Source organism: Balaenoptera borealis (genome assembly GCF_965194805.1).
Source record: "Balaenoptera borealis genome assembly, chromosome: 13".
NCBI lineage: Eukaryota > Metazoa > Chordata > Mammalia > Artiodactyla > Balaenopteridae > Balaenoptera > Balaenoptera borealis.
Genome location: NC_138870.1, coordinates 77250270 through 77262310, shown reverse-complemented (window position 1 = coordinate 77262310; position 12041 = coordinate 77250270). Strand labels below are relative to the sequence as shown.

Here is a 12041-nt window from a genome sequence, read left to right as displayed (position 1 = left end):
CCTTTTTTTCTCATTCTTTATGAGAGACAAGTCTAGCAGGGCCTGGATATGTTTGATTGCCCTTTTCTCAAGTCAGGTAGGGTAGAGTACCTTCCTATGGAGGGTGTTGTTAAGTTTCCTTTGGGCATACTTTTAAATATTTACTAAAATCTCTAGAATAGTGGCAGAGTTAAGAAAATATACAAAAAGAGTGAAATAATAAACAAATTGACTGAGTGAAAAATGATGGTGATGGAACAAAGCAAAATGAGTTTCAATACAACATAATTATTATTCCAGAAAAATGATTACAGTGAATTAAACAGAAATAAAAATTCAAAGGTACAAAAGAAGAGATTTGTCCTGAAATTAACAATAGTAGTTAACCTGCAAGTGAAAAATGGACCTTCTTCTTCTGGAAAGATTGATATGAAACTGTAAAGGGCAAACCATCATTTGTGATGTTACAAGGTTCAAAGTTTAGAAAACATCTTGTGAGCCTCCAGAGAGGAAAAGTAAGTGACCTAAGCAGTGGAAAATAATTAGGCTGGTTTCAGACTTTTCCACTGCAACCTTTAGTGCAAGAAGACAATGAAGCCATGTCTCAATGTTCTAAGAAAAATGTTACCTAAGAATATCCCACCAAACTATTTGTCCTTAGAGTAAAAAGTTCACAGACATTTTAAAAAACACAAGGACTCAGGGAACATAGCACATAAGGGATGGAAAGGAATATAGCTTAAAAAGAGTTGTATCAAAATTGTACATTCAAAACTAAAGCAGATGTGAAAAAAAAAGAATAGGTCATTGGTATTAAATACTATTGTGTATATATCTAAGGTCAAACATAAGACACATAATTGTATAATGGGACAAATAATTGGTCTGGATCCAGATTCTTATACTATAGTTTCAACTCTGATGCATTTTAGGTGTATAATCTTGGGCAAATTAATAATAAGAAAGATTTCAGGAGACCGTTGTGAAGATTAAATGTGTTATAATATGTAAATAAAAGTGAAGGAGACATTAGAACCCCTCAAAATATGTTAGCTAAAGCAAGCAAACGTGTATTCAGACAAAAAGAAAAATTATCAATCTCTGATAAGTAAAATATAACAAAATTGGAAAGTGAAAAGTACAAATGTAAATGAGTGCATATAAACTAGAAATATTTTTAAAAGATTTAACCCAATAACTTTCATAATTTTTAATCTTTAAATGGATAATTTTGGATATTTTCTGGATAAAATGTCTATCAAACTTTTACCAATTCCTTAAATTAAAGTTCAGTAAATTTTTCTCATATTAAATATAAGTAAAGTTAAATATTTTAAATAAAATATATTATATCATAGTATTATATCTTGTAATATTATTTACACCTACCTCTTTCATCCCTTTTTATCTGTAAATATGCAGAGATAATAACATTTTGGGTGGTAAGCATGTGGATGATTATTTTGCCTTTTTCTCAAAACTTATAGTCCTTGAATTTTCATAATGATGAATATGTATAATTTCTACCAAAATAATAAGCTTTTTATAAAAATTCAACATAAAAAAGACAAGTAAAATGTAACAATTCAGAGTCTCAATTATGATAAAATAAGCATTAACAGTATCTAAAATTGTTATTTTAATTTTTACTGATTAAGCATGAGTAATGTGAAAATGACAAGGAAAATATAGTATACCATAAACTATGCATGAAGCAGAGATTTAATGATACTACCATAACATCTTGTTCATCAATGATTTGTATATATCTTACATCCAATTCATTTGCAAGACAGATAAGAATCAGAAATTTAGCAAAAGAAACAGCCAAAATAGATTTCAGAAAGTCAATGCACAAAAGTTAAAAGACTTTGCGACTCATGACTAATTCACCCTCCTTTCACTAGTTTTTCCTGGGAACTACTCTTCACTCCCTTTTCAGTCTGTTGCAAGCTCAAGGAGAAAGCATTTGGCCAAAGGTCCAAGTCAGTTCATTGATTTATTCAACAAATATTTATTGAATGCCTAATATGTGCAATGTACTAGAAGTACAGCAATAAACATAACAGATAAACCATGTTTTGTGGAGATAACATTCTGGTGGAGAAAATAAATTAATAATTTATGCATTGTCATATAGTTGTAAGCGTTATGAAGAATTTGGTGCTCTTTTATATGGAGTGGTCAGGAAAGGAGTAACTGAAAGGTAACATTTAAGCAGAGCCTCAAATGAGGTACAGATTCAACCAAATAGACACCAAATTCTCCCAAATCTATTGTTATTTTTTTGGTGTTTGTTTTTTAAGTGATGAGCCTATGAGTTGATCAGAATCAATAGCACAAATGGAAATATTTTCTTGGGTTATGAGAATAAAAAAATGCCACTTTCTCATTTGATTTTAACCTAAAAAGATATAAGATATGGAGCAGATGTAGCCACACCTCCATGTGGAAGACCACCAATTATGACATCAACCAAAAGGAAGTGCTCTGGAAAGAGAGAAACTTGTACTTTTCAGTTACTTGGGTCAATTACCTGTTTTCTTTTTTTTAAAATAAATTTATTTATTTATTTATTTTTGGCTGCGTTCTGTCTTCATTGCTGCTCGCAGGCTTTCTCTAGTTGCGGCGAGCAGGGGCTACTCTGTGCTGCGGTGCGTGGGCTTCTCATTGCGGTGGCTTCTCCTGTTGCAGAGCACAGCTCTAGACGCACAGGCTTCAGTAGCTGTGGCACGTGGCTTAGTTGCTCCGTGGCATGTGGGATCTTCCCAGACCAGCGCTTGAACCGTGTCCCCTTCACTGGCAGGCGGATTCTTAACCACTGTGCCACCATGGAAGTCCCCAATTACCTTTTTTCTAAGTCAGTTTGATTTGGAGTTGTCTATACTTCTATCCAGCAGTCTTAAGTGGTATGGAACTCTCTCAGATTCTCATCAAAAGTCTGTACTATATATCTTCGTATGTAACACAAGAAAGTCTTTAGCAAATAAACATAAAGCCTTGCTCCATGAGGCCCATGAGCAACGGCTTGAAAAGTGTCACCAACTAGACAGATTGGCAGTTAGCTAGAACAGAAAAATGCAATAAAAAAGAAAAAAAAAAAACAGAGAAAGAAATGAATTTAGCATGCTAACCAAGAACCAGTTATCATAAGTGGAAGTAATCCTATATATCTTAGAATAGCCCAAGGAAATCATTACAGTTTATTAAGTGATTGTTTATTATTTTGAATTACTTTGCACTTGATTCATACAGTCAATCATTAATTGATTGATTCATTCAAAAAATACTGCACAAAAATTGTGGGCCAAGGACTACTTTAGACATGAAGGATGCAACTGTGAATATGACCAGTAAAGACAATGCAATGTGGAGTTTGTATTCACCTGAGAGAGACATATATAAGAACAGAAAAATATAATAACAGGTTGTAGCAAGTGCTATGAAAAACAACTGTGGTGAGGGATCACCTTCTTTTCCCATGAAGGAAGTGGGTCTGTTTCGATGGTGAGGAGGACAGGGAAAGGCCCTTTGAAGTGACATTTATGCAGAAATGTAAACTATTTAAAAAGTGAGCCAGTCATTCTAAAATGAGGGGCAACGATATTAAGTGCAATACTTAGAAGAAACAATGATTGGGTGTGATTCAAGAACAGAAAGGTCATCCATATGACTGCAGCAGAGTGACTGAGGGAGAGGTGTTTGATCTAAGCTTAGAGAAGTAGGTAGGCCCCAGCTGATGGGGAGCTTTCCAGGACATGGCTCAGGAGTTTAGATTTTGTTCAAAGAGAAATATAAAGCTACTGAATGTTTTCAATGAAAAAACGTGGAGTTTTATATATTTACATTTTAAATGACCTCTTGCTGGTCTTTGGAGAGTAAATGATAGAAGCACAAAAGAGGAAGCAAGGAGACCCAGAAGTATGCTTTTTTGGTAGTCCATGGGAGAGAGGATGGTGGAATAAAATATATTTTAAGTAGAACTGATCTCTTCGATAGATTGGATGGGAGAGACACATTAAGGAAATGGAAGAAATCTACAATAATTGTAAGTTTTAGGCTGGAGTCAACTAGAGAGATGTGATATCATTTAATAAGATGCAGAGTAGAGGAACACAGTTTAGGGGGGATCCAAAGGTCATTATTTCAGGCATATTGTGATTTTCCAATTAGACATCCAAGTGAAGATGTCAAGTTCTAAGTAGTCAATGGCATAAAAGAGTCAGCAGCTCAGAGTGAACTGTGCAGACTGGAGATGTAATGCTGGGAAATTTAAACATAAGGCGGTGGTTCAGTGTTGTGGTTAAGAACTTGGGCTTTGCTGCCAGATGGCTTCAGCTCTGATTTTGGCTCTGCCTCTTACTAGCTGAAGTCATTTAATCTCCCTGGACCTTGGTTACCTCTCCAATAAGTGAGGATGATAAAAAAATGCCAGGCACATAGTGAGCATTCAAAATGGTAGTTATTAAAATTACTTTTGTTTTTGTTGTAATTTTAGAGTGGAAACAGACGAAGTCACCCAAAGACTAAAACCTGAGGTACTCCAACATTTATAGGCCCGGTAGAGAAAGAGATGGCTGAGAAAGGAATTGAGAAGGTATAGCCAATGAGGTATGGAAGCCAAGGTGGGCTGCCAGGACAGCAGTAAAGGCAAAGCCAGAAAACTACCCATACAGAACCCCAAACTGCAGTACAATGAAGAGTGAATGGGAACAGAGCAAGAAGAAATAGCAAATGCATACCACATTTTTTGAGAATTTTTTCCATAAAAGGGGTCATAAAATGGGATAGTAGGAGGAGGAAAATGTGGAGTCTAAGAGACATTATTTTTTAAAGATAAGACATAATATCTGAAGTCGTAATTGAAGAATTTATAGGATGACTCAAGTCTGTAGATACATTTTTGGACTCTGGAGTGTTTTAAAATAATTTGATTTTGAATTTTATTTTAGAAATGGCATGTGTTCTCACAGCTACTACTGTACCCATGTTTGTATTTTCATTCAGTTCACTTGTGTTACATAGAATGTCTGCCTGACTGTGCACAGACCATGTACGTCTGTACATAGAATTGACCTAGTAGGGAGGGGAGATACTGAGGGGGAGGAGATAATTAAAGAAGTGTAGACCTTGAGAAGAGGAAAGGGAATTAGATCCTGGGCATAATTGGGGGAATTTACTTTTAAATTCTTGCACTGTCACAGAAGGGAAAACAAAGAAGACACATACAAGTGCAGGTGGATTTTATAGTGGAAAGTTAATTGAACACTTCTCTGATGACTTCTACCATCACTCTGTTGATGTTCCGTGAGGAGAAAAGGAATATAAGACTTTAAGGACAAACAAAATGTTATAATGTAGTCATCTTAGAGTGTTGGAAAGGGAATCAACATCAGAAACACAGCAGATCTGCTGGCTAGGGTTGACGCTTATCTTTGAGAATTTAAAGTAACACCAATTGTTGTACATGATTTTTACTAGGAATATACAGCTGCTCAGATGCAGGAGAGAAGAGAGTTGGGTGTTGTGTTCAACTGAAATTTAAGTCTTCATAAATGAGTATGATAAAAGGAAAAAAAGAAGGAAAGCAGAAAGTGCTTGAAAGGGAGTAATTATGATAATGGTCCATCAAAACTAAAGTTAAGGAAGGATCTGAAGATAGGAGATTTAATAAACAGTGAAAAAGAGATGGAGTCTGTGGAATGAAGTTCTCATGAGGCGAAAGGAAAAATGATAACAATACCCCAGTAGTAGGGTTATATAATGCCTGGTGATAATAAGCTGGAGGGTATGACAATAATAGTGGGTAACTTTACTACACATCAGGAGATAAGGCAACTCCTAGGCCACCACGGTATGTAGATTATGCACATGGAAGCACATCACCGGACATGATGACCAGGTATCAGTAGAGAGTATGAGTGAGCCAGGAGCAAAAGTCATTGACAAGAAGAGGCTCGACTAGGAGGTCCAGCAGTTGAGGACAGGGAAGAGGTTGTAGGTAATTAAACCAGATGTCATGAGTTTCAGGATGGATGGAGTTTTTTGAAAGAGTAAAAAGAAGAAATTGTTTGGAAGTGAAAATGTAGAGCGAGGAACAGTAGAGTGTTCTTTGAGTTATGTGAGTGAAAAAGAAAACACAGCCACTACTTTAAAGGACTGCAGTGCAAAACCTTTGTCAGGAGACAGCCAGATACTTTTAAGATTAAGAAAAGCAAAGGGAAATTTTCCAAGAGAAACTGAGGACAAAGGAGAGTTTCTGGGTTGCGGATCAGGCTTGAAAGTTTCTGGAAGAGGAGACTGGGTAAGATTAGGGAATACAGGCAGCACATCGTATGTGAGTTTATGGTGATGCTGGAAGACTTGGAGCTTTGGACTTCTGCTGATAAATAGGTGTCTGAGGCAACAAGGGAATTCTTCATAGTGGGGTAGCTAATCATTTCAGGCAATGGTTTTATTCCTTATAATCAGTGGAGTGGGATATCTATACCGTCCTGCAGGTCTTACTGATGTGGCCTTTGGGGGCTGGGGACAAAGGCAGAGCGCAGTGGACTGTCCTCAGAGTGACTGCTCCTCTCTGCTCATCACTGTTACAGAACAGAGAGGAGGCACTCATTAGCAGAAGACCATTCTGTTTAAAATTAATTCTGTCTCAGCAAGTAGGATGGCATTTAATTAATTTTGTAGAGAGTTGTAGCCAAAAGGATTTGTAAAATGTTTGGGGACTTAAAGGGATAAAGGCATAAGGCCTCTGTTACTAGATAATACAACTAGTCATAACAACTGATCTCCCGAGGGTGTCTGATAACAAAGTTCAGGCTCTATTAAGAAAATTATCATGAAACTAGAAGACATTTACCAGGGATATGAAAGGCTAGAACTGGTAATTAATCCTCCCTCACTGTTCAACGGAGATTAGGGCCTCATGAGGTGGTTACAAATTTGAGCTCCCACCGTTCAAAACAGATTTTGAAATATTGGAGAGAGTCCAAATAAGAATAAGAGAAATTATTTTTTAAATTGTCCATTTTTTAAAAAATTTTTATTGGAGTATAGTTGATTTACAAAGTTGTGTTAGTTTCAGGTGTACAACAAAGTGAATCAGTTATACCTACACATATATCCAAACTTTTTTTTTTTTTTAGATTCTTTTCCCATATAGGCCATTGCAGAGTAATGAGTAGTGTTCCCTATGCTATACAGCAAGTTCCTATCAGTTATCTATTTTATATATAGTAGTGTGTATATGTCAGTCCCGATCTCTCAATTTATCCCTCCCCTTCCCCCTTATCCCCTGCTAACCATAGGTTTGTTTTCTACATCTGTGACTCTACTTCTGTTTTGTAAATAAGTTTATTTGTACCCTTTTTGGTTTTTTAGATTCCACATATAAGCGATATCATATGATATTTGTCTTTCTGTGTCTGACTTACTTCACTCAGTATGACAATCTCCATTTTTATAAGGAAAGAGAATTTGGAAGAAGAGAATACTGACAAATGATCATTTCTGCTTTCAATTCTATATTAAGACTCGTACTTGTCTTAATCTAATGTTAATTCTGTATATAGTATTACTTCTATATATAAGACAAGTAATTTGGTTATTAAATTATCATGAAAAAACTGCATTTGTGCAGAGTGTTCTGAGGCCTATAGAAGACATCACTTAAACACCAATAGTTAAAGGATAGTGTGCAAATGTTATTTCTGGAAATAGTCTTACAAAGTCAGCCAGAGCCTTCCAGAAAGCAAGGAACTAGGTAGATCCCACCTCACCGTCACCTGACAATGTGTGCAAAGTACTAGATTAAATAATGCAGGAAGAGGAAGAAATATTAGATATTTTCATGGATATTTTATTCATCTATTTTTATTCTAAAGCATTTGAAAGAGCTGAAAAACTAGTGGCAGGTAAGCAGCTTTCGAATCTAAGTAACTGAGAGATATCTGCCTTTTTACGTTCACCGATATCCCTTAGATGGGCCCAGTAACATCTGGGAACTTGTCCCAATTGATTTTCTCTTTGTTTGTGTCACATGTGACACTGGATAATTTAACCTCTGTAAAGAGCGATGATCACTCTGATTGAGAATGTGTTAAAAAAATTAACAACATATAAAATCATCTAACACACAGTGTGGGACATTGCTGCTGAACAGAGCCAGGGTAGGAATTCAGATTCACGTCTCTTTCCAGAAACGCTTCTGAAAGCAGCCTCTACATGATGTGGTAAGACTGCCAGCAAGTAGGACTGCCAGGAGGAAATCACTGCCTCCAAGATGGCCTCTCTACTGCTTGAGAGGTCTTGGTAGATTTCATACTTTACCTTGTATCACTGCTTCCATTACAAGTAAAGCTGGTCCCAAGAAAAATAATTCACACTGAGAACAAATTATTTGGAAGCAGGTATAGATGATGGGAGTAATGACTGAGAGTGCCCTGAACAGATGGGCAAAGCAGTCTGAGGGAGGAAAGATGGGAGGGAAGCAGAAAGGGGAAGAGAGTTCCGAAGACACGCCATCTCCTCCATCAGTTTGTCCAGGACCAAACCTATTTCCAAAGTCTAGTACGTAAAGCTATTCACCTCTGGTCACGAGGAAAGATTCCTGATGCACAGGTGAGAGCTAGATTTACATAACGCATACCAGAATACAAAATGCAAGTTTTATCTTTCTCTAGAACTTTTGCAGTGTGAGTGGAAGTGAAGAACAGAGATTTAATACAAATATATTTTCTCTCCATACCTGTAATAAAACTCAGTTTCACAAACCATGTCAGGTACCAAAAGCCTAAAACAAATCTTGTACTCCGGGAGAAAATTTTTTTTAATGTAATTTGATGTGTTTGGCTCTGATAGATAAAAGAGAAGAAAAGGAGCCTTCTTTTCAAAACACTCAGATCATATTTATGCATTATTTCTGGGCATAATTTTTCATAAATATTCATGCAAGAGGTTCATGGTTTGATTGCTCTCAAAGCATTCCAAGCAATCAAAATAACTGTTTTGTTTTGTTTTATTTTTTGCTTTTACTTACCCAACATTATACAGGTAAGGTTTTTGCAACATTTATTAAACTTCAGTTAACATTAGTGAAAATTGAAGAAAACAATTCAAGATATGCAAGGTTTGGGAAAATTATTTCTTATTAGAACATTTCTGAAATATCCATCTATAGTATCACTGTTTACATTAATGTCTTAATTGGTGAATTGGTTATAGATGAGATATGTTAAAACCAACTTTTTCCATTTAAAATTTTTAAGGTGACACATTTGCAATTATACCTCCTTTAACATAATTTCAAGAGCTTCATATACTCTGTAGTTTGGATTCTACTGCTTAATTTGAGTGATTATAAAATAATTTGGAGTTTTTAGAGACTGAGAAGCATTTCCCATGGTTAGCTTTTCCAAACAGAAAATTGAGTATTATAAATTCCACCTCCCACAGACCAGAATTCACAACTATTGGTCAGGGGCAAACACCACTGGTTCTGCGTCCTCAGTCACTGTGTGCCATTTCACCAAGTAGGAGCCAAAGGTAAGTTTTTACACTTGCTTTCTTCTCAGGTTATACACTTTTTTCCCTACTATAATAACCTTTAAAAAAAATAATTCAACTTGCTTTAATATTTTGTGGTGAACTTTGATTCAATCAGTTGGGTTTAATTTTACTTTTTTTATATTTATATTATTCTTGGAAAATCCAAAATTCTCAATTAGCTTAGGAATTCATAACATACAGAAAAATAGTTGATCTTAATAGCCATGACAATAAAATTAGATGCCAATAAAATTATAGTAGTTTCCAATATATTCCTTAAGTCAGGTGCCCTGACATGGAACACGTTCTTTGCCAGTATTGACAGGCACTATTGATTGTTATTGATTGAAATATTATGCAAAAGAAGAAAATGATAAGATTTCAGGTGTTTAAAATATACTGATGATTATAATTTTCCATTTACAATGTATTTTTAAGCTATATATTTTAAATTTTTATATAAGTATATGTATTAAAATGTCATTAAATGGTATAGAGCGGACAATATGTTTAAAGTTTCAACAAAGACATTACATTAAATACTAAAGTAAGTATTCGAAGGAAGGAACATGCTTTTTTAAACTACACATGGATATGTGTTCTTCATATTTCTAAGGTTCACAGACTGCCTTATTGATGATAGCTTTAGGGGATATGTCAAATGTAAGTAAACTCTAATATGCAGATATATATAATCAAACATAGAGTATGAAGTGAGAAAAAGAATAAGCAAGTGCATAATTTTTTTGAACAATGAAAGTTGCCAGAACTGTACAAGGAAAATATACATTTTTTAGGTTAGTGGTGGCCACTGTTAATGCTTCCCATCTGAATATGGGAGAATGGCTTCTGAAAAATTTGCAAATCACACTGTTTTATTAAGTAGGACTTTGTTGATAATTGCATAAAACTGTTCCAAATCTGAGATCCTGCAAAGACCTCTGCAAAGGCAAGTAAAATAGAGGCTTAGTTTATCCAGTATGAATAAAAAATTTATTTGAAGAAAGCATAGGAAAGGATAAAAAGGAGCTCCTTGTACTACTTCTTATTCTCAGAGGAATTTCATATCCTTCTGCCTAAACCTGCTTCATAAAGACTTTCTTTCAAGTAACTGAAGGTCAGTTTGTCTGCCAGTGCATTCAAGTTTAAAAGTAGTATTTATCATGAATTCCTTTTTGTATGTGTGCATAGGTACAAACACCACATGTACTGTTCTTAAAGTAAACCCAAGAAGTGTATCCAAAATACAAAACCTTTAAAACTAGACATGCTTGATAAAAATTTTACAAATACCTTGCTTCCTCAATGAATGATCACTAGGTAACACTTTTCATAGGCCTAATTTAAATGTTTAAAGTTAAACATAAGAGATTTTTTTCTAAACTAAAATGTATGCAAAGGAGTACATACAGAATTAAAATAATTAAAATTATAAGATCTTGACTCAATCTCCCAAAAGCACGATGTTATCATGGAAACTAAGAATAGCATTTATTAAAGAATTACAAAACAAAAGATTGCTCTCCCATGTGGGTGCAAATCCTCCTCTAAGGAAATCTTGCTAAATGGTGACTTTTAGACATGTATTCCTATTGATTCTGAGTTTAAACTTTAGATAGCCATTAAGGATTGAAATAAAACACTAAGGACTAAAGGAAAAAAATAATTTTCTTGTCTGCTCCATTTAGTTAAGACAAGTTTTGAAAATATTGCATGAAATATTAATTTTATGTGTGTAAATATTAAATTATGTATGTATTAATGACACCCAGAGGCAACAAAGAAGAAAAAAAAAAAACCAAACTTTCATTATTTTGTCTGGAAAAAGCCCTAGACTTAAAGGTACAAGAAACAGTCCTAGCTGTATTACTAGCCAGCTCTGTCTTGGTTTCCTCATTTGTAAAGTGGTGTGACAGTTAACAGTGATTATCACCATCATCATCATCATCCCTACATCCCAGAGTTGATGAAAGAATCTTAATGCTTAGTAAGTGGTAAAACTCTTAGATAATGTGAAGGCTTTTGTGAATAAGTATACCACCATCTTTCTGCATCTCATTTTCTCCATGTTTCTCTATAAAATAAAATCAATTTCACCATAATTCCAATATCTACCGTAAAAATGTGGATAGGTTTGTGAATTCATTTGAGTATCTGGCATCAGTAGTCCTCGGAAGCCACACAATTTCATGTGCTATGTTTATAAATTATCCATGGAAAGAAAACTACCAGCTTGAGTTTCTCAGTATTGACAGTGATTTATCATTCCTATTTAGTGCAAACTATTCATAAGTTATTATCAATTAAATATGTATGTGTTTTAATATTTTATGATTAGGAAAGTTTGAAAAATGAAAACATTAGCGAGACTCGTGCTGGGACTTGTCGTCTTGGGTGCTGCTGTGACTGCCCCGACTCTAGAATCCATCAACTATGACTCAGAAACCTACGACGCCACCTTAGAAGACCTGGATAATCTACACAACTATGAAAACATACCAATGGGTCAAGCTGAG

General features: G+C 35.0%; 1 protein-coding gene across 1 annotated transcript in view; it reads left to right on the top strand.

Moving 5' to 3' along the window:
* EPYC (epiphycan) overlaps nucleotides 1-12041 on the top strand; it is a 71080-nt gene that overhangs the window by 19022 nt on the left and 40017 nt on the right. The window contains exon 1 of the mRNA XM_082351412.1: nucleotides 1-12041. This exon is cut by the window's left edge and continues 19022 nt beyond it. Within this exon, the coding sequence (XP_082207538.1) occupies nucleotides 11877-12041 (165 nt within the window). The 5' untranslated portion in view covers nucleotides 1-11876.